General features: G+C 59.2%; 2 protein-coding genes across 2 annotated transcripts; both read right to left on the reverse strand.

The window, feature by feature from the left end:
- Window positions 1–375: 375 nt before the first annotated feature.
- On the reverse strand, window positions 376–2177 carry LOC132321557 (maestro heat-like repeat-containing protein family member 2B). Its single transcript, XM_059835051.1, has 4 exons — window positions 2036–2177; window positions 1626–1788; window positions 1133–1329; window positions 376–517 (listed from the first exon to the last, which is right to left on the reverse strand). Exons 1-4 carry the CDS (start codon window positions 2146–2148, stop codon window positions 376–378), a joined length of 615 nt encoding a protein of 204 aa, XP_059691034.1. The 5' UTR covers window positions 2149–2177.
- Window positions 2178–2582: 405 nt separating this feature from the next.
- On the reverse strand, window positions 2583–19745 carry LOC132321558 (maestro heat-like repeat-containing protein family member 2B). Its single transcript, XM_059835052.1, has 30 exons — window positions 19608–19745; window positions 17760–17833; window positions 17110–17249; window positions 16289–16411; window positions 15595–15760; window positions 15094–15192; window positions 14452–14603; window positions 13919–14062; window positions 13034–13103; window positions 12809–12922; window positions 12255–12328; window positions 11794–11913; window positions 10862–10969; window positions 10507–10666; window positions 10081–10121; window positions 9662–9814; window positions 8897–8938; window positions 8350–8457; window positions 8024–8143; window positions 7716–7838; window positions 6727–6888; window positions 6378–6500; window positions 5994–6061; window positions 5496–5631; window positions 5295–5390; window positions 4722–4826; window positions 4373–4496; window positions 3320–3420; window positions 2737–2889; window positions 2583–2657 (listed from the first exon to the last, which is right to left on the reverse strand). The coding sequence occupies exons 2-30, from the start codon at window positions 17773–17775 to the stop codon at window positions 2583–2585; spliced, it is 3216 nt and encodes a 1071-aa protein (XP_059691035.1). The 5' UTR covers window positions 17776–17833; window positions 19608–19745.
- Window positions 19746–21919: the final 2174 nt, after the last annotated feature.

Genomic DNA, 21919 nt, shown 5'->3' on the forward strand with positions numbered 1-21919 from the left:
CACAAAAACAGACGTCCCAAGGAGCCGGATCTCACTAAAACCCTCTGAACCCTTCCTTCCCCACCCCCTGCCTTACCTCAGCAAAGAAGGCTGTAGCTGTCACCCGCAGCTTAACTGAGCAGGAATCCAGCCATGGGAAGAGGGTCTGCTTCAGACAGGGTGATAGAAGCCCAGCACGGACCAGGACGCTGCGCAAGGGAGCACAAGCGAGGGACACACAGTTACCCAGGAAGGCCAGGTTGCCAAAATTCATGTACACCAATGCAGATACTATTCTTCAGCTCAGGATGGCTTCCCAGGCATGCTGGAAGGGTCCTGCAGGCACTTCCCTGGGCACAGCCCCGCAGGAGGCAGCCACGTGCATCCCTGGGGCTCTTACCTGGTCAGGAGACGCACCCCATCAGAATGGGTCAGGGGGTCTTCAAGGAGAGCCCACGCTGCCCGATTCATGAGCAGCCGCATCCACTTCTCTGCCATGCATTTGCCTAGCACCAACTCTAAAGCCATAAGGAAAACCCTGGCAAAAGAAACAAAATACAAACCCAGTCAAAACACAGTCAAACAAAACAAGAAAAAAATCAAAACAGCAGCAGCACCACAAAACCAAAGAAAGATCAAATCACTGCAGTTTAGGGGAAGATTTCTCTTTAGCAGAGCTAAATACCCCGGGAATGATGCTTCGTAGACTGCAGCTAACGACACTGGCATTTTCATCATGCCCCAAACCCACTGAAGCAGAAGAAACTCCACGCCCCTGGACTGACTCCATGCTAGAGAATCAAGGCAACACCTAATACCTCTTCCCACCAGCATTTTGTGAAGAATGATGCCATTGCCCGCAAGAGTCACGCTCCCCCCCGGTGGGGGTCCGCTGAGGGAGTGCAAAGCTATCGTGCATGCAAGGGTATGCAGAAGGCAAGATGACAGCCGTCCACAGCACGAGCTGCCTCAGACCTTCCTGCCTGGGAGCTGGAGTTTCCCCATGAAGGAGCAGAAGTAAACCCAACCACGACGAGCAGTTTGCTCATCTAGGAAGTGGGGCAGGCAAAGCCCTCCCTCAACCCCACAAAGGCACGTGCCTTGGCAAGGGGAACCGAAGCCAGCCCCTCCATCTGCCCCTTCGGCTCCTTACCTGCACGGCTTCTCCTCAAGCACCTGGCCCTTGAGGAACAGTTGTCTTCCGCCTTCTCCCAGGGGGGAAAGCAGCCGCTCCTCGCCCAGGGTTTCGCTGGCCCACCTCAGGAGGCTGGGAAGGAGGTGGGGAAGCAGCTGCCTGAGCTCCTCTGTGCTCCTCAGGGCAAGCACCACTTCGGAGATGGCACGGGTGATCTGCAGAGAAACGTGACCAAGAAGCCCCTCTTCAGGCAAGGCCTTTTCCCACCAGCCTGGTTCCCCTGCCTGCCTGGGGCAGGGGGGTTACTGTCCGCAATTGTCACTTCTGCGACAGCCTTGTGGCTCAGGAGCACAACACTGTCCCAGCTCCCCACACTGCTTGAGGCCGGCCCAGCACAGCGCCCTGGGAGTCTCCAGGGGCATCTGCAAAGGGCACCTGACTCCCCCTTTTCCGAAGCAGGAGTTACAAAGCAGATGCAAAGCTACAGAAACGTGTCTGCCATTGAACGTACCATCAAAGTCTCCAGAGCAGTCTCATGGTTGTGCCACTCACAAGCGGAGGAGTTGGTCCCCAGGCAGTTGTTTCGTGCTCTGTTTAGTTTCTCCACTAAGCACCTCAGGACCTGAATCCCAATGGTGCTTCTCCCCAGGCTCCTCCACAGCTCCACCGTGTCACTGCAAGGGAACAGATGTTCACCCCTGAGCCCGTATCTTCGCAGTCCTGCAGTGCCCTCAAACCTTCTCCTCCTCTGCAATGGGGCTTACAACGCCCCAGTCACGGCAGAGACACAAGCACGCAGTCTTGCAACACTCAAGACAGCTCAGGCAGAAAAAAGACCTGCTTCTTAACTGGGCCACCCCAGTGCACGCAAGCTGTGGGGTCTCTGTTTGACTACAGTGGGGAAGTGGCTGGTGCACGTACCTGTCCATGGGCAGACCTTTCCGGAGGAGACTGCTGATGACGGGCTCCTGGTGAAAGTGGGCGAGGAGAAACACGGCCCAGAGCAGGAAGGGCCTGTGGGTGCTCTGCCGCATGTAGGTGCAAAGGGTCTTCAGGATTTTTGGCACCTGAATGGAAATGGAGGAGAAAGAAGGGCTCGGTGCATCCTTTACCCCCTCCTGCGGGGCCCAGACACAGTCATTCAGCACAGGAGCAGTGCCTGCTCCCGTGACACAGGGTCCAGACCTAGCTTGAAACCTCACCCCTTCCACCCTGCCTGGCCCTGGCTCACGTCTGGAGCTGGGTGTGCTCTTGGCAACTGCGCACACGTACGCACACATGCACGCGCTCACACGCACAGACTCAGTCACTGCATGTGCCTGGGCCCAACCGTACGAGCAGCTGCGTGCCCTTGTGCACACAGAGGACACGGGCACGTTTCACACCCAACGCTTGAAGAACTCTCCCCACATGTGTGTAGCGATGCAAGAGCAAAACCAAACACGCTCTTTGAGACCCTGAAGTCGCCTTACAGGGCCTCTGCAAGGGCACCTGACTCCTTCAGCAGCCCCTTGGCTCGACACACAGGTGGCATTTCTTGAGCCTGTGCCAACTGCACAGGGTGTCGTTAAACAGCCAACAGGAGCAAAGACAAAGTCAAATGGGAAAAAGGTCGCCTTTACCTCCTGGAGTATTTCCTTCCTGCATTCCACCAGGAAGATGAACACCCACTTCCATAGTGGCTTCACACACGTGGGTGTGACGTGCAGCAAGCTGGGCAGGACCGCAGTCAGAAAGTCCGTAGCCTGCGCTGGAGGGATGCACTTGCAAACAGCCTGGAGAGAAGTCAGGAACAAGAGAGACCACGTCACAGCTCTGCTCCAGCAATTCAGAATGGAAAGGAAACTTGACAGAACTGTTAGTTCGGCAGTCGTGCAGGGGGCAATCACTTTTTCCTCCTGCTATGCATACAGTGCTGTTTACATCTGATGCAGCTACCCGATTGGGAAGTGTCGCCCCCCATGTTGTTTGCTTATTATGTACCAAATTTGTATTCTGACAAGAGCAATCACACACGCACACATATACGGTATCTGCTCCAGCATGCCTGAAGGACAGTCTTGTCTCAGAGCCTCCTGCTACTTGCTAACAACAGCCATCCTGGACAGCTTGCTCTGGAGACAGCGAGGGACGCTGGAGAGGAGCAGGGAGATGTGCAGGAGCCCAGGAGCTGGGCCCCCACCCCGCTCTTTTGGGGCCAGTTACCTTTGCTATTTTGGCGCAGGTCTGCACGGTGTCTGGGCTGTTCAGCTCCTCACCAAGGCACCTGATCTCATCTGCCTGAGGCACCACCTCCATGGTCCTGGCTGGAACAAACACCAGAAGAAAAGGGGAGTCACGCCCACAGAAAGGCAACCTCTGGCCCTAGATACTGCTCAAGGAGAACCCAGGGGGTGGCAGTGAAAGCCACAGGGAAACCCAGGGCCCTCCTGAACTCGGTGCAGCAGGATTTCCTGAGCCCGATAAATGGCTGACAAATCCCGGGCTGGAAAGAGCCCTCTTCCTCCTTGAACCATTTGTTGGGGCTTCAGGGTTTCAGCAGCTACTGGCCTCTGATCCCAGCAGCTGTGTCCCCTGTTCCCACACAGGCCACCATTGTCTCTGGGAGGCAGGAAACCTCCCCGTGACTGCCTCAGCACAGGCAGACCCTGCTGCCTGAAGAGGAAACGGTTCAAACACAACCCTTTGCGGCACGCCCCGGGCCTGCAGTTCAGATCCCTCTTCCCTGCCCAGTTTGCTCTGGGCAGCAAATTGGTTTCCTCTCTTGTGCTCGGCAGGAGATTTCTTCCCTGGCGGCGATGAGTTTGGATAGTTTGCCTGGGGAGCTGCCTGTCTCTCCAGGCTCAAGGCAGGGAGCAAGGGGGAAGGCACCCTCTGGAATGTCAGGGGCCTCATCTGAGCGAGTTGTCTGACCACCCTCTGTCTCTCCTGGAACATGGAGGGGGGCAGACATGGAGGGGGACAGTCCCCAGCATTGGTGGCAATGTCCTGCTCTCAGACAGCAGTGGGGGATGGCCCTGACCAACCGCACACATGCGCTGCGGAGGTGGGACTCAGCGACCCTCTCCCAGGGATCCTTCCTGACATGTCCAGGGAGGCAGAGGGCTAACAGGGTGGGGGCACAAAACCAGCCAAGCACGTTGCCTCCCGCTTCCCTCCTGGGGACAGGGCCTGGCCCTGCAGGATCCCAGTGGTGCCAGGCCGGGAAGGGAGGGAGGATCAGGCTGAGCAAGGCTGGGAAGCGCCCACTCTCCTTACCTTGCATTTGGAGAAGGTAGCCAAGGCAGACCCATGCCCTCTGGCGGGACGTGGCCAGGCAGTCGCTGGTCAGAGTCGCCAGCAATCCCACCAGGGAGCCGAACCGCTTGCAAGGACGTCCTCTCTGCAGGGCAGAGCAGCAGGAAAAGGGTCGCAGGCAGCCCCAGCACCCGCTCGCTTCTATCGCCCATCCTGCTCCCTGAGCAGCGACCGGGCAGAGGGGCAGGCAGAAGGGCTGCCCCGTAATCCCTGGAGCCCCAAAACCCAGCACCCAGTTGGGCAGGGCTCCCTTCTGGGGCCATGAATGGTGGGAAAAGGGCGCCAGGGCACGCGGGGGGGCTCTACTCACCATGAGCTCGAATCGCTCCTTGCAAGCTCCCAGCACGTGCGTGCAAACCTGCAGGGCTCTCTCCCGCTCCCATTCTTTGGCTGAGGTGAGCCAGCCCTTCAGGACCTGAGGCAGGGTGCATCTCTCTCACAACAGGCATCTTTCTCTCCCGGAGATCCCTCTCCAACTCCCTCCTTCTCTGGCCCCTTCCCAGTGCCAACCCCAGCCCCACCGAGCACTGGCACTGCTGCCTCCACTGCCTCGCTCCCTCCAGCTGCCTCTGCCCTGAGGCTGCTGTTGCTACACTGCCAGCGTCTCCCGACTCCAGCCTTCCTCCAGGCTGCTCTCAGCCAGCTCAGGGCTGGCTCTGGGCTTTCCCTCCAACAGGGCCCACTGCTCTGCCTGGCCAGAGGCTGCAGTGGCCGGGCGCTCCCGTCCCCCAGCTCAGCCCCTGGCCCCGGCCAGACGCACAGCCTCAGAGCAAGGAGCCAAAGCCCCACATTCCCGCAGGAAAGGTATCCACCTCCTAACACCCTCTAAGGCCTCCACTCTCTGCCCCTGAAACACTTTCCCTCTTGCCCCACGGCTACTCACATGGACCATGTCATCAAAGCAGGCAGAGGTCACCTCTGCCTCCAGAAAGGTTTCTAGGAGATGGCCCAGATCTTCCAAGCATCTCCTGTGCAGAAGCTGAAAGCAGGAAAGCAGAGCTGAGGTTCTGCATCATGGGGGCTGCCGGGGCGCACTGAGGTGGGATCCTGACCCAGGGGTGGGCAGGCACTGGCCAGCGGGTACCTGCATGTTCACAGCTGCCCTCACTGTCTTCCTGCCCTTTTTCATCTGCTCCTTGGAAGGACAGGACAAGACAGTCTGGCAGCACACTGCCAGCAGCTTGTGATTTTCCTCCCGCCTCAGAGGTGGCCTCAGCTTGCTGGCCAGAGGAAAAAGGAAGAGAAAACACAAAGGAGATTTACTGTCTCCAGAGTGGCTCAAACCACACCTGGGTTCCTCCTAATCGAGGGCCCCAAATCCAACACACCCCCGCCCACGCCAGCGAGCACTGCCTTCAGCGCCAGCAATTCCTGCCTCCTCCCAGGCAGCAGGCAAACCCCTGCCCCCAGGTTAAGGAACCTCGGGGGCTCCCTTCCTGTGGGAGACTCCCGACATGGGGAACACCCTCCCACTCCACAGCCCCAGCAGCTCCCGGCCCCATGCTCAAGGCCACTGGGGCTGCCCCAGCCAGCTGGGATGGGGCACACTGGGAGTCCCCACAGCCCGGGGAACAGACCTCACCTCAACTCCTCCAGGGCCTGGAACACTCCATACACCAGGGAGTCCCAGGGCTCCCCCTTGATCCAGTCCTGCAAGTCCCAGAGAGAGAAGCACAGAGTTGGCAGGGGCACGGGACGGCCCTCCCGCCTCCCCTGGGGACACGTTCTGCTGCCAGGCCTGGGCAGACACTGCCCCGTCACCCCCACGCATCCCCAAAGGCACTGCAGGAGGGCCCCTGCTCCCCAACCACAGCCACCCAGCACCAGCACTCAAGAGCCCCACCAGCTCCGGACACAGCTCCAGGAGCTCACGTGAAGCCCAGAGACCATCGTGCCTCTGGGGTAAGGAGTCCGATGGCGCAGCCCAAAACTCCCCCGTGCGACCGCCCCGGCTACAGGCACTCACCAGCAAGGTCCACGTTGCCTCCTGCTTTAAGGACAGCTCAAAGCTGCCGCAGTCGCCCACAGCCTGGATGGCACAGCTGACCTCGGTGATGCTCTGCACCAGGGCGAGCTTGAGCTGCAAGTCCTGAGGCCAAAGAGAGCAAAGCACCCCTTCAACTCTTTGAAGGGCTGAGAGGTGGAAGAAGAGCATGGGCAGGGGAAACCCATGGGGGGCTGGATCTGGACGTTGAGGACAAACCCTTCCTTGGGAGATCTTTAGAAAGGGACCGTCCACCTCGGTGCACCCCAGCCCCAAGGGGCTGAAGCTGGGACACCCAGGCATCCCTGCCCTGTGTGCCCCATGCTCCTACCCTCTGTTTAGCTCTGGAGAGCCGCAGGATGTTGCCCACGATTTCTTTATCCACGCGGGTGAGCAGCTGCTCCTTGGGGGCACGCAGTGCAATGCCGCTGTAGGTGCACATCAGAGCAGCACGAATGGCCTGGGCGCTCTCCATCTTCTGCTGCTGCTGGACCTGTGTCAACAGAGATGCCCTGAGAGGTCAGCCCCGGGACTTTGGCAGGCTCCTGCGGCAGGCCCTGCCCTGCACCCTCACCAGCTCCTTGTTTCCCTGGGCACCTCCCAGCAGCTCCCCAGGCCACTCCTCGAGCTGCGAGTTCCAAGGCCAGAAGTTGTTCCCATCCCACAGCTTGGGATCTCGCATGGGGATGGGGATGAGGTGCAGCCAGCATCGCACACACTGCTGGCTCTTTTACCACTGATTTGAGAGGTCGGGGAGCTGCCTGGAACCTTTCTGTGGAAAGGTATCTGACATAGCCTGTCACAGCCCTGCTCAGACACGCAGCCCGTGCTCGTCAGGGGTGCAGATGAGCCCACTCTGCTCACCTCCCCAGGCCAGGCTGCACCGCTCTCTCTGTAGGGCCCTGCCCTGCCCTGAAAGGCTTCCCCACAGCCCCCAGGTGGGGAGCAGAGCCAGCGAGACTTCACCAGGCTCCTGCTCTTGGCCCTCAGCTTTGGGGAAGGGTCAGAGTGTCACACCGTGCCCACCCCCTTGTCGCCAGCTCCTGCTGAAGTTAAGTCAGGGGCAAGGTGGCTGCAAGCAAGCAACCGCTGCAGCTGCCCCAGCTGGGTGGCTCTGATCCACCCGGTGTCAAACCCCCTCCTCTCCAAAGACACCTCAGGGGCCCCAATGTCAGGACGTCCCCTCTGAAACAGAGGTCTCGGCTAGCTCTTACACGAATGCTTATCTCAAGGCAGCTGCCACAACTTGGCTGCTGCAGGTGTAGAAGTGAAAGAAGGCCAAAAAAGGAAAGCCAAACAGGGAAACCCTGGATCCTTTACCTTCCAGCCCATGGAAGTCTGATAAAACCAGCCTCTGGTGAAAGCAGTGGAGAACATGTTCACTGTGTCCAAGACCAGATGGAAGTGGCTCTCAGCCGTGTGGGACACAACAGAAATCATTCCCTGCAACCACAGAGAAACAGGGAGTTGGCTCCAGCCCAGGCACTCGGCCATGGCCAGCAACAACGGCCAGGCAGGACATTGCGGCAAGGGGGAAATGGCAGCAAGGGGGAAATCGAGGTCTGGAGCAGCCCTGCCTCTCCCCCAGGAACAGGCAGGGGATGCGCAGGACAGGAACATCACCTCACCTGGGCTTCAGACAGCTGCACAGGGTTTGTCTCCTGCAGGAACCTCAGCACCTGCCCTTGGACGTGTCTGAGATCCTGACAAGCTGCCAGCACTGTCCCAAGGGCCTTGTACAGGAAAAGCTGCAAGAGAGGAGGCCACGTCCGAGATGTGGTCATGGACCGACCTGTCAGGAAAGGTCTGGCCCCAGACAGACCCGACCACCCCTGGTGGTAGCCAGCCACTGGAGTAGCCCAGGGAGGTGCATTTTGGGGGCAAGAGAAGGGGAAGCAATGAAAACCGCCTGCGTGGGCAGAGCCCCAGCCCTGGCGCGGGGCAGGAGACACACCTTCTCCCAGGAGCCGGGGGCAGAGCTGCCCAGCTGCTGGCTCAGCTCCTGGCTCAGGCCCATGGTCCAGGCCCTGTCCTCGATGGGCTCCAGCGACGCTCGCAGGAACTGTGGGGAACAGAGAGGAAGCGAGTGTTCCCCTGCCCTTGGCCAGGATGCTTTCTACGCTCGCATGTCCCGGGACACTGCTGAGGGGAGCTACTGGGAACGGCAGACTCTTCCCCTGCCCCACCCAGCCCTCTTTTCACCAGCCTCCCTCTTCCCCTAACACCTCAGGCGAGACCTCCCCGGCATGCCAGACATAGAGGAGGAGGCAGTGCTAAGGCGTGTGCCACAGCGATAGAGGGCATTAGCCATCAGCCGTGGCACGTGTGCAGACAGCAGCTCCTCTGAGCGGGCAGGCACCTACTGCGGGGGGAGGCACAGGGCACTCAGGAGGTGCCCCCACCTCCTGCTGCCTACACAGGCAGCCCCGAGCTTCCTCCCACAACTTTGTCTGTTCCCTCTTCTCCCCCTCTATTTGTGACACCCCCCAAGGATGCTGTACCTTGAGCACACGATGCTCCCACTCTGCAGAGTCCAGGGACCTCTTGGTTTTCTCTAGAAAGCAAGAGGAAGCAAAAGCCGTCGCTGCTATTTAAGCTCACACCAAAGACGAGCCCTGTGGTCTCCTCTGCGGTCAGACCTCCCAACATTCCCAGGCCATCAGGCTAGAAAGGGCCTACAAGCACCTACACCAAAGCCCTTGTGAGGCCAAAGACACAGGAGGGATCCCAGGAACATTTGTCAGGGCCACTGATTCAAGCTGGGCAAGGACGTGCTGTCCACAACAGATCCCCACTGCTTGACTGCAGCTCCCAGAACAACTCCGACCACTGCGTGCCAGCGTGCATTGGCAACACACATTTTCTCCTTAATGACCCACCACTTTCTGCCCATTTGCAGCTCTTCTCCCAGGCTATTGCCAAGGACAGCTGCTGCAAACCTGGCCTGGCCTGGCAACTTGGTTCTCCAAAGCCAGGGGCTGCACCCCCTCCAGGAGCACCAGTCCTGTCCCTTCCCCAAACACCACCCCGGCCAGGACATGGGGGTGCCGCCAAGACCTGCCCTCCAAAAGGACATCAACAGCCCCATCCATCCCCTGGGCCAAATCGACACTGGGGGACGGCTGCCCCCAGCCTCAGCTTTGGCTCCCTGGAAGGGGAAAGGCTGCAGAGCAAGTGCTGGGGAACTGGGGACAATTCTCCTCCGTCACGCTGGGAAGCTGCATTTTCCTGACCCCCTTCCCTCCCCCCAGCCTCTCCCTCCCCACCCGCACTTTACCTTCCAAGTACTGCAGCAGGAGGGGGATCTCGGTAGTCCACACCACCCCCAAGGCTCGGTGTATCCTGCCATGCAGGGCCTGCAGCAGCTGCAAGGCAGCGACTGCACGTTCGCCGCTCTTGTGAGGAGCTGCTGCCACCACCTAGGCGAGGGCAGGAGAGAAGGGTCACTCCTGCCACCAGAGCTGCAGTTTTTCCCGGGAGGGAGGGAGGGAGCTCGATGCCGCTCCTGCACCCGGGGTGCTGCTAGCCCCAAGAAAGGAGTGGGATACCGGACAGGCCCAGGCAGTCTCAGGCACACTGCCTCCTCCTTGGGGGATCCCGGCACGGGCCTCAACAGCATCTCTGCCCTGGGCTCCCCCACCACCCCTGGCCAGAAAAGCTCTTTCCCCCGGGCCCCACTACTCACCAGCAGTCGAGCCAGCAGGGCCTGGGGAGCCGGCAGCCGGGCTGTGGGGAGGAAGAAAGGCTAGGTGAGCCAACAAGCCCCCTCCGTGCCCTGCCCATCGCGCCTCCGATGCCCCGCACAGGGCTGAGGGCTGAGAGCAGCTGTGCTGCCACGGCGCTGACCCGGGAGAAATCCCCAGGGCTGCCCAGCACGGGACGAAGGCAGCTCCAGCATGGCCAGGAACAAGCCCCGGCTCGCCAGGAGAGTGCTGCGAGCAGGAGAGGCAGGCCTCTGCGCTGGGCAAGGGGCAATGCAGGGCAGAGCCCCTCATGCCCAGCAGCAGAGCCTGGCTCCGCCCTTTGGTTCTCCCAGGCTTCTGCTGAGGGCTGGCAGGGTGCATGTAGACACAGACTGGCCAAGCCCCTGGCTGAACCCATTAGCTTCTACCTCGCTCCTGGGAGTCCACGGCGTCAGGCTCCTCCTCGTCTTCTTCACACCCTGTGCTCTCCCGTCTCTCAACTAGGGCTCGGAGACAGCGGGAGAGTGGGATCAGCATGCCGCTGTACTGGGCTGGCACTACGTACTGCAGCAACCTCGGCCACAGGAGCTGCAGAGAAGAACCGGGCAATTCACCACATCAGCATTTCTATTCAGCTCAAAGACAAAAGTGACAGTCTGCGGTTCCCTGAGCCTTGTGTGCTTCAGCACATGTGAGGGGAGAGGTTCACAGCATGGGGAAGCATGAAGAAAAATGTCCTGAAGGCAAGAAGTGGCCACAGCAGCAGGGCACAGGGTGACTTACTTTGGTCATCCCTCTCAGAGAGACGTCCAGCGAGCCCAGGATGTCCACACACAGGGCTCGAAGAGCTCCTTCCTCCGGTGTTACCCAGGCAAAAAGGCCTCCTGCCACCTGTAAGACAGAGTTGGCAAAACCCGTTACTCTCAGCTCCCGACCGACAAGGCTCAGGCATGGCCTCACCAGTGCTCCTGCGCCAACCTCCCAGGAGCACTGACCTCCAGAAGGAGGACAAGAACGGCCAGACCCAGCTCGGGAACCACTTCCCAGACCCTGGGAAGGACTAGAAAGCCCTGGAGCAAAGCAACACGCACAGATCCCCCGGTTGGAGGGAGGCTCTAGCCAGAGGGAAGGTCCTCAGCAAGTCAGCAAAAGGCTCAGCCATGCCCATCCTTCATCTCCTGGGCACCCAGATGGAAACACTCACCAAAGGGACTGCCAGATGGCCTGTCCCCTTGCCAGAAGTGATGCGGGTCCCCAGACTGCTATTGGATGGGCAGGGCATGCTTTGGAGGGCCAGAGTATGAGAACACCACAGAAAGATCCTCTAGCCAGGCCCATCTGGCTGCAGTGGCTGTGTTTTGCTGATTGTCTGTGAGCACTTAAGGATGGAGGATGTCCTGTCCCTAGAAGACCCCTCCCTTTGCAAGGCAGCTTTGCTGAAGGTGTCTGTGGGCACAGCTCAGCCTGTGGGGTGCGCAGGCAGCCCCACAGTCCCAGGTGGCACGCCCGGGTGCAAACCCTCATCATTCACTGATGTCTCCACCAACATCAGCACACACACACACGAGGAACAGCCATTTGCAGGTCATTCCAATGGCAGCGCCGGCGCTGATGGCCCTGCAGCGTGGAGCTCTCCATGCTCAAGGATGCCTGCAGAAGCTCTCAGCACAGGCCAGGCACTGCTGGAAGCCCCAGGTGTCTCGCTCTGCCCTTACCAGTCTGCCTGAGGTCCGGCTGAACTCGCTGAAGATGTGCCCCACCACATCCCATGCCCAGCAGCTCTGGGAGCCAGAGCTGAGCAGCTCCCGGATGAACTCCAGAACTGCCCTCCGCACCTGCCAGGGGAGAGCGTGGTTACGGTCCTCCTGTTCAAAATCCAAAGGGAAGCCGCCTTTGCTTGGGGGCAGCCTTTGTGGCTCGCGGAGAGATGACAAGCGCACGGCAGAAGCTTTCGCTCCTGGCATCAGAGCTGGGCTTTAGCACCAGGCTGGACGGGCATTTGCTCCACAGAGCACAGCGACCTCCCTGCTCCACTCTGCCAGCTCTCCCCAGGGAGAAGCCATCACCCACTGCCTGGGCAATGCGCCGGCACTTCCCCAGGCACCCCAGCTCTGCCCTGAGGGAAAGGCTTCCTCTGCCTCCCCTGGTGGCACTGTCCCTTCCCAAACCAGCTCACCTGGGCACTGGGGTGGTTGCACACTGACTCCACGGCCTCCATCACCTGGGGCAGCTTCTCTCTCACTGCAGGTGCTGGAAGAGATATGGAGAGGTGTGCATTGAGGCAGAGCCCCAATGGCAGAAGCTTCCAAGTTTTTCGCACACCAACGGGACAGAAAAGCGGGGCCTGACTCTGACTTCACAGGAGGCAGCGGCATAGCCAGAGCGACTCCATTTCTAGAGGCACAGCTGTTTTATAGGGACTGAAAGCTATGGTAATATGGTAACACAGAGCACGTGAGAAATGACTTGGGTACAAGCAGCTCCTGTGCACCAGCCCACCCGCCCACCCACCAGCCTGCCCGTGTTACTGAGCTTGGAGCATCATCCCTGGTGTGCCACCATTTCTAACTGCCAGAGGAGAGCTCGAGCCCTGTCGCAGGGCGTCAGCTCGGCTGGGGGACCCGCTCTTTGCAGCTCCTTTTGGGTGCAGGTGCACCGCTTTCAGCCCGTTCCTGCTCTCAGCCCAGCAGCCCCAACCCCTGCCTTCTGTCCCTGGCCCATGGCACTGACCGTCAGAGTGGGCCAGCGCTCCCAGCAGGCCCAGGGCTGCCACGCGACCGGCCTTGCTCCCACCGCTCTCCGGGGAGTGCAGAAACATGCCCGTCTCCTCAGGGCATATTCGTGCTGCAGGGAAGAAATCGCATTCTGCACTAGCAGGCAGCTGCCTCTGACTCCCGAGGACAGGGAGAGAGCCGCCACAGCACGACGGGGGATCGCCCAGTCTCCTCTCCTTACCCTGCAGCGCGATGCAGCGGGGAAGTTCTGCCTTAGGGGCCAGGCCGGGCTCTTTGGTCACGTCAGGGAGCTGTGGGAACAAGGTCTGTTTTAAAGAAATCTGCATCAGCATTGAGGGGGACTGAAAAGAAAGGGTGCTCTCTGCCCTCCTCTCCCAGAGTCCTGCTGCGACTTGGCTGAGAGGGAAATCACTGTGGGAACAGGGCTGCCCCTCAGGCCCATTCCGAACAGCCAGGATCAGGCCTCCTGCAGCCTTAAGGAACCTACGTGGCACCTGTCTCACAAATCCTGGCGTGTTCCTGGCCTGCAGGAAGGTCTGTGAGACAACGGGGGAGGAAGAGGAGGCTAAAGCTACTTAAAGGCACTTGGGAAGGGAGAAATCCAGCACATCTGGGAGAAGGGGAGTCCCTAACAGTAGCTCCCAGGGAAAACCACAAACCCTCCTGGATGGGGCTTCTTGTTTGCCCTCCCCTCAGAGCAGCATCGGCAGGGTCTCTTTCCTCTGAACAGAGCCCGCTGTTGACAACTCCGTTTCCTGGCACTTTGCACTCATCAGACCTCAGCCCTCACTGGACGGGACTGGACACGGCCCTGGGCATTAGGGCAAAGCTCTTCCCACACACAGAGCACTACAGAGATGGCAATGCCTCCCTTCCTGAGAAGACAAGCCCGGGGGACTCTTGCCTCCCTTCTGGCCCCTCCCCGCATTTCTCTTTTCTTGCCCAAAGAGTGCGGGGAAGTCTCAGGCCTCCTCTGCTCTCCCCCTCCCTGTTCCTTCTCTAAGGCCTTCCCAGCTCCTCCTGGCACCCCACAGCTCCCCAGTGCCTCGTGGCACTCGCGCAGACCCACCCCAGCAGCCACGCCGGGCCCTGCGCAACACCTCACCTTGTTGACCCGGGAGGTGTCTCGGACCTCCTGAGATTGGTGCAGCAGCCAGAGGAGCTGCTCCCAGGCATGCTCGCGGTGCTGCTCCTCACGCAGCAGGACCTCCATCATGGCAGCCACCGCCCTGAGCACAGCCTGCTTGTCCTGAAGAGGGAAGGGAGAGGCTCTGCTTGGAGGGCTGAAGGTCTGCCTAGCACTCAGCATCGCCTGCACACCAGTCTGCCCTTCCCACTGGGAGGGGTTTCCCTTTCCCTTCTGCCCTGCAGCAGAAGGGCTCACTCCAGAGGAGAGAGAGCAGTTCCCCACGCTCGCACCCCAGCCCTCCCTGCAGAAAGGCCCCAGGACTCAGCTGCTTCCTGCCAGAGAGCCTCCAGCCCCAGGCACAGTGACAGCAGGCTCCCGGCCTGGGATGCTTTCTCATTCAGACCGCTCCCTCCCCTCACCCCTCTGCTCACACCCCACCAGCCACAGACAGACCCACCAACGTGGACATCCCCGCTGTGGCCCCAGGCGTGGAAAGCAGCACTTCTTACCTCTTCTTCCTCGCAGCCCAGCCAATTTACCAGCGCGTAACGGAAGACTGGGTAAATGTCTTCACAGAGCTGCGCTTCCACATTGCGAGGGAAGGGGCATTGCTCCCGGCTGCCGAAGTATGTATTGACCCCTTTTGACCATTGCTCCAGAACTGCACCAGGAGAAAGGGAAGGGCAGCACGTGAGAGTCTGCAGCAGGGACGGTACCTTGCACCCTCACCCAAGCCTGCTCTAAGGACGGTCCCAGGCTCGGCAGGGCTCAGCCCAGGACCAGATCTGCATCTGAGGCCAAGCTGTGCCCTTGAGGTGTCTGGTTTCAAACAGCCCACTGTTTCTCTCCTCCTCCCCATCCTTTTCCTCCTCAATGGCCTGTTCCCCTCCAGTATTTCCCAGGGGAAACAGGGGAACAGAAGCCATGGGAAGGGACCCAGGAGTTCCCCTGTGCAGCACCGTCGCGTCCTACCCACAGAAACCTCCGGGGCTTCTCCCGCTCCTTCTGCACACTCACAGAGGTTTGGGATCGCCAAGGCCTGACCTCGCTGTGGGCTGACACCTGCCATGTTCCCTCTGAGATCACATGGAGGCATCAACGGCCACCCCAGCCCCTGACCCTGGGACCCCAGCTAAGGAGGGGACACTCACCACTGCAGACGGCGCGCAGGATCCGGCCACTCCCCACCCGGCTCAGCATGGCACGCACGGCAAGCAGCGTCATTCCCACGAAGGGGATGCACCGCAGGGCTGCAGAGAAGGCAGGGACAAAGGGACCGAGAGGGTCAGTGAGAGACACGGGAGACTGGGGTCGATCCCTGGCAAGGCTGGGGCTGCTGGGCCATGTGGGACATGCCAGAGGGTGTGGGGAGGGCTGCCTTCCCCAAGGGGGACACAGGAAAGCCCTTTAGGGAAATGGGGAGGACAGTGCGGGGCAGAGACCCTGCGGGTTTGTCTCCAGTGGGTTCCCACCCTCCAGGAACCAGGACTGGGCTAGTAAGGCAGAGCTGCCGGCCAGCCCTGGCACAGAGCAAGGAGGCATGGCGACTTCATAGCCCCCCAGTTCAACACAGAGCCTTCAGGAAGGGGGAGGGTGCTTTCTCCCCGTTATCACAGACCCCTACCCAAACCAAGAGGCCCAGGGTGCCGTACCGTAGCTGCGGGCCATTTTGCCCAAGGTGAGGAGCACGATCTCATCAGGGACCTTCCCCATGGCCTTCAGGTGGCTCTGGAGCTCAGACATGACAAAGTGGAAGCGGGAGCGGGCCAGAGCCACCAGGACGTCGCTAGCAGCCATCTTCACATCATCTGTCACACCCTGAAAAAGTGCCACAAGTTAAACACTCCCGAGAAAAAGGCTGAGGCACTCGGACAGGCTGAACGCCCCTGTCTCCCCTGCAAGACCCCTCGGGGCAGTTTGCTCAGACCGGGCGCCTGCTGCCTCTTGTACCCTGGGGTAGGCGAGCAGCTCCCCAGTGAGACGCGGGAGGCTTTTCCCTAGCACAGCCCTGTGCTGCTGCCTTCTCTCCCTCTCTGCAGAGATGCCAGGAACAAACTGTCACAGACTCAAGGACCCCCTGGGGCCTCTCCACGGGGCTGCTGGGTTCCCAGGGCTGTTCCTCAAGTGAGCTTGAACCCAGCTCTCGCTCAGTTAGAAACAGCCCCGCGTCCACCTCTCTGCACTACTCTCTGCATCTCCTCTTCAAATTCCCTATAAGGAGGAGTCCCCTTCGGACCTCCACTGGGTCTGAATAGTTGAGGAACATCTCTGTGCTGCTCTGGATTTCCCCAAAAACCAGGGCCAGAGGCAGGCTGCTTTGGCGGCCTTGAAAGAGAACAAGCTCACCTGGGCTGCTCGCATGTCACTGGACACCTCTGCTATCAGGCGGTTCACGACACCGCTCTGCAAACTGCCATCGTCTCCTTGCAAGAAGCTCTCCAGCTCCCGGTATGTCTCCACTCGGTCACCCTGGGGACAGACCACACATAGGAGTGATGGGACTTGCTTTGCCCTCGTTGCCAGGGACCCACGAGAGAGACCTACTGCCCCCCAAATCATCTCTCTGCCATGGGCACGAGGTACGAGCTGCAGGCATCGGTCAGGACAGCCATGGGGAACGGCAAGATCTTCCACAGCACCTCTGACACTACCAGAGAGCCAGACAGGGAGGTTGATTCCACCAGGGTAAAAGGCCATGCGGGAGCCTAGGAAGTCGGTCCTGAGGATGGGGGATGGTGGAGGACAGACGGACAGTGCCAGGCGAGGAAGAGGAAGATGTGGGAATGAGACCAGTCCCTGAGGAGGGGGAGCCATGAACTCCCTGCACCTTGGGGCACAGTGTCGCTCCCCTCGCACAGGCAGGAGCCCAGGCGCTGGGACAGTTCTGGAACCAAAGCTAAAGTGGGGCCTTGAGCGCTTGGGCAAAGGTGCTGGAGAGATGCTGGGATTTATGCCAGAGGCTTTGCCTTGTCCAGGAGAGCACTGCAAGCTCCCAGGGAAAGGAGGGAGGGAGCAGTGGCATTAGTCCAGCTGGAGCGGCAGGATCGGCGCTTGGGGACGAAGCGCCTGCAGGAGGGCAGAGGTGCCATCACGCGAGATCCCCCTCTGCCACGGCACCTGGGGAAGTCAAGGGCTTGGAGGGGAGCCCTCGAGCCCCCTTGTCTCACCTCATGGTCTTGCAGCCGCTTTAGCAGAGAAGCCCCACTAGCCACAAAGGTAGTGACGGCTTTAGGGACAGCCTTCTTTGCCCTGCCTCCATCCTCAGGATGTGCAGGTCTGGACTGAGAACCAAAGCACGGGCAGAGAGCTGGAAGAAAAGAAAGAAATGGTTTTGCTGGCTGCAGGGCTTTGCACCAGGGAGGGGAGAGGATCTTCCCAGCCTCTCCCAGCACTAACAGCCCGTGCTGGGCTGTACTGGCAAGAGGGCAGTCAGTGGGACGAGGGAAGGGAGTCTTCCCCTCACTGCGGCACTGGGAAGACCGCACTGGGAATACCACACTGGGGGACTGGATCCATTCTGGGCTCCCCAGTGACAGAATGGCAGCAATGTGCTAGAGCGAGTCCAGCACGGGGGCCCCGAGCTGGGCGGGACATGGACATGGGACCCTGCAAGGAGGTGCTGGGAGGGCTGGGGCTGGGCAGCCCCACCAAGAGTTGGCCGGGCCAGGTCGTCTTTGAGCAGTCCCCAGATGCCCCACGGAGGGCAGGGAGAGGATGGAGCCAGAGCCCTCTCGGAGGTGCCTGGCAGCAGGATGAGAGGTGACGGCGACGCAGCCCCCAGCAGGCAGCAGCCCCCAGCCCCCCACCACCGCCTCACCTCTGAGTGCTCTCATCCTCCTCAGGGCAGCAGGATCCCCCAGATGGACGCACTGCTCTCTCTGGGTCCTCCTCCTGCAAACGCCATGAGAAACTGGGGCAGAACCAGCCCCTTGGGAAGATATAGAGCCTGGCCATTGTGACACCACTGCAGGGCGCGGCGCCTCACAGAGGGCTGCTGTGACACAGGGACACGTGCTGGGGACACGCCGCGGGGCGGGGACCAGACACGCAGCACCCTGCGGATCCCCACACGCCCCGAAATGCAGGATTTCCCCATTCTCCATCACTTGAACTCACTCATGGTCCTCGAACAGTTCTAGCAAGGACCTTCTCCCGAGAGCCCTTCCCAGCCCCGTCCCCGATCCACGTCCCCCTCCAGGGACCCGAGGCCACCGGAGCAGTTTGTGCCACCGCTCACAGCCGCACGGCGTTACTCAGCCATCTGGAAAGCCTCGCTGGCACCCAGGGCCTGAGAGCATCAGGCCACAAGCCTCCAGTAAACACGCATGGCAAAGTTTTTCCCCATTTTCCCATTTTCAGCCCAGAACATCAGCGCTGATGGGGGGCCCCAGCCCAGCCTGTCTGGGCCCTCGGGGCACAGCTGCTCCTGGCCCATCCCGCCCTGCGGGCCATGCTGGGCCTTCTCAGGGGAAGGCGCGGGCCCTCGCCCTGAGGCCTCGCAGCACGAACAGGCGGAAGGTGCCCAGCCCAGCCCCGGTCGGGCGCCCTCCTGCTCCCTCCCTCAGTGCCAGTGTCACCGAAATCGGGAATGAAACCCCTTCACACTGGTCTATTAAAGAGCAGGCATTACTGCATTCGGCGCCGGGTGCGTGGGGGATCTCTCCAGCCAGCATGCACCCCGGGCTGAAATCATGACAGGGATTTAAAACAGGTGACAATGTTAGTTACGCCTACTGCTCCTACCCCTTAACTAACTATTGGTTAGTACCTTTCTTACTTCATCTTACAGATACAGTTCCAATTCCCTACGCATGCCCAGAGGGGAGGGGGCTTATTTGGGTTGGGGGCGTTTTCTAGCTAGGAGGTGTGGGTTTCACACGACAATGAGGCAGGTCAGCCTTAAAACAGTTTTGGCACTCTATTCTATTTTCCTAGACTTTGACCTTGTGGTAATCCTTACTGTTAGTTAGTGGAGACAGTTTTTAACTGTAATTTTATGTCTACATACCAGGTACACGCATTACAAAGTATCTTCTTCACATTATTTCCATTCCTTTTACACTATTTTGACCCTGCGTTTCAGGATGTTCTGTAACACCAGCACCAGGCCGAGCCACTGACTGCGGGGGCCTGGGGTTGCGGCCGTCAGCTCCTGCTGAGGCGTAGGAGCCCCCAGGTGCGGGGGGGCCTGGCTCTCAGCCTGCGGAGAAGTGGCCTCACCCTCAGCCTGCGGAGAAGTGGCCTGTGGAGAGGGTCCAGGTCGGGCCGGTGCCCTCCCCTGCCCCAGCCCTACTTTCAGGGGCGCAGTGTGATGCTGTGTGGTTACGCACGGGTGGGCCGGGAGCGGCGAGGGGCTTCTGCAAGTAGGTTCCCAAGAGCTCAGTTACTGTGTTGCTCCTCTTCCATACTGCCCCTTCTGCCTTCCGTGCAGCGGATCAGCCTGGGGCTGAGTCAGGTGGGGCGAGACCTTGGCTGTCCCAAACAGGTATTCCCCCCTCGGGGCAAGACGTCTTGGTGCCAGGCCTCTGCAAAGGGAGGACAGACTCTGGGTTGGAAAGGGCAGAGCCAGCCATCAGAGGGGTCCCTCTCTCTCCAGCCAGGTCCCCCACAAAAAGCCAATTCAGGTGCCCAGCAAGCCCCTCTCCGGCGTCAGGGAGGTACTTACCAGGGCGGCTGCCTCTGCAGCTCTTGCTGCTGCCTGTTGGTCTCAGTGACGTGCTTGAATATGTCCCAGCCTGCTTGATGCGGCTCCAGCCTTTCCAGGACCCGGACCGCTCCTGGAGAAAGGTGGCTGCAACAGCAGGAAAAAGTCATCCCTCAGCTTCTGCTGGAGACCCCTTCTGCCTCCACGCCCGTCCGGCCTCTGCACCCACCCACTCCTCCGTCCACCCGCACTTTCGCCCCGTGGTGAGTTTTAGGCCTTGGCTGTGGGGGGACCCTGGTCATGCCCATGTTAGGAGGAATTAGGTACACTTGCTTACTCTTTTATTACAGGAGCAACGAATCACACACACACATAGTCACAGAATCACCAAGGTTGGAAAAGACCTGTAAGATCATCAAGTCCAACCATCAACAAAAAAAACCCCAAACGAACCAAACAAAAAAACCCAACACACATCACACACCGCCATGCCCATTAAGCCATGTCCCGCAATGCCACCTCCACACGTTCCTTGAACACCTCCAGTGAGGGTGACTCCACCACTTCCCTGGGCAGTTTATTCCAGTGTGTCACCACTCTCTCAGTAAAGACATTTTTCCTAATGTAGATGAACAGCAGAAAAGCTTTGGAGAAAAGCACTTCTTCAAATCTGTTATAAAGCTGTTATCTTCGAAAGCTACATACTTATTGGGAAGAGTTGAAGAGATGATTTAAAGGGAATATGTGAAGGAGAAAAAATAGTCTGTAAAGACTTACACCTCCTGTGCTTTCCATTATAAACCTCCCCTGGCGCAGCTTGAGGCCATTTCCTCTCATTCTATCGCTAGTTACATGGGAGAAGAGACCAAGACCCACCTCACCATAACCCCCTTTCAGGTAGTTGTAGAGAGCCATGAGGTCTCCCCTCAGCCTCCTCTTCTCCAGGCGAAACAACCCCAGTTCCCTCAGCCGCTCCTCACAAGACTTGTGCTCCAGACCCCTCACCAGCTTCGTCGCCCTTCTCTGGACACGCTCCAGCACCTCAATGTCCTTCTTGGAGTGAGGGGCCCAAAACTGAACACAGCATTTGAGGGGCGGCCTCACCAGCGCTGTGTACAGGGGCACGATCCCCTCCCTACTCCTGCTGGCCACACCATTTCTGATACAGGCCAGGATGCCACTGGTCTTCGTGGCCACCTGGGCACACTGCCGGCTCATATTCAGCCGGCTGTCGACCAACACCCCCAGGTCCTTTTCTGCTGGGCAGCTTTCCAGCCACTCTTCCCCAAGCCTGGAGCGTTGCATGGGGTTGTTACGACCTGAGTGCAGGACCCGGCACTTGGCCTTGTGGAACCTCATACAATTGGCCAGGAGAAAATGCAAGGAAAGGATGAGGAGAAACAAAAGGAAATGGATGAGGAGAAAATGCAAGAAAAGTTGAAGGAGAAAGAGAAGGAGGAACACAAGAAGGAAGATGAGGATAAGGAGGAGGAAAAAATAGGATGAGGATGAAAAGGAACAGAACGTGGCAGAGGAGGAGAAAAATGAGAAATGAGCAAGCGGAGGAAGACGAGGTGGTGGAGGAGGAACAGGAGGAGAAGAAATAGGAAAAGGAACAGCAGTAAGAAGAGGAGGAGAAGGCGAAGGAAGAAAAAGTAGGAGGGGGGATAGGAGGATGAGGGGGAAGAGAAAGAGGAAGAGAGGAGGAGGAATAAGAGGAAGAAAATGAAGAAAAAGAACAGAAGGAACAGGAGGATGAGGGTAAGGAAGAGGAGTGTTAACAGCATAACTGCATAACAGGAAGAGGAGGAAGAAAAACAGAAGGTAATAGAAGCAGGGAGAAGGATGGAGGAGGAGGAAGGAGGAGGAGGAGGAAGAACAGGAGTAAGAGGAATGGGAGGAGGAGGACGATGATGATGACGAAGAACCAGCGGAGGAGGAGGAAAAGGAAGAGGAGGAGGAGGAAGAAACACCTCCACATTCACACTAGAGTGTCAGCACATCAAAATTCTTGGATGGAGCACCTGCTACATCCCTTTGTCCATGGGGATTCACTAAATCCAAGCCTACTGGTGAAGCCATTACTCACAGGAGTTGTTCCATGTCGTGGCCATCACTCCTCTCGGGAACAGACAGGAAAGCTTTGAATGACAATGGCTGTCAGGACGCGATCCAGAAACAGAAGACGAGTGCAAGAAGATTCCCATCACCTAATGGCATAGAAATAATTCTAGCTCAATGCAATGATTATTGAAAATGAAACACACAGAACAGCATTCGCCATCAAAATTCTTTCAGTGAGCTGCAGGCTGATGACCTTACCATCCCTGTCA

This window comes from Gavia stellata, unplaced genomic scaffold (genome assembly GCF_030936135.1).
Source record: "Gavia stellata isolate bGavSte3 unplaced genomic scaffold, bGavSte3.hap2 HAP2_SCAFFOLD_91, whole genome shotgun sequence".
In the NCBI taxonomy this organism is placed as follows: Eukaryota; Metazoa; Chordata; class Aves; order Gaviiformes; family Gaviidae; genus Gavia; species Gavia stellata.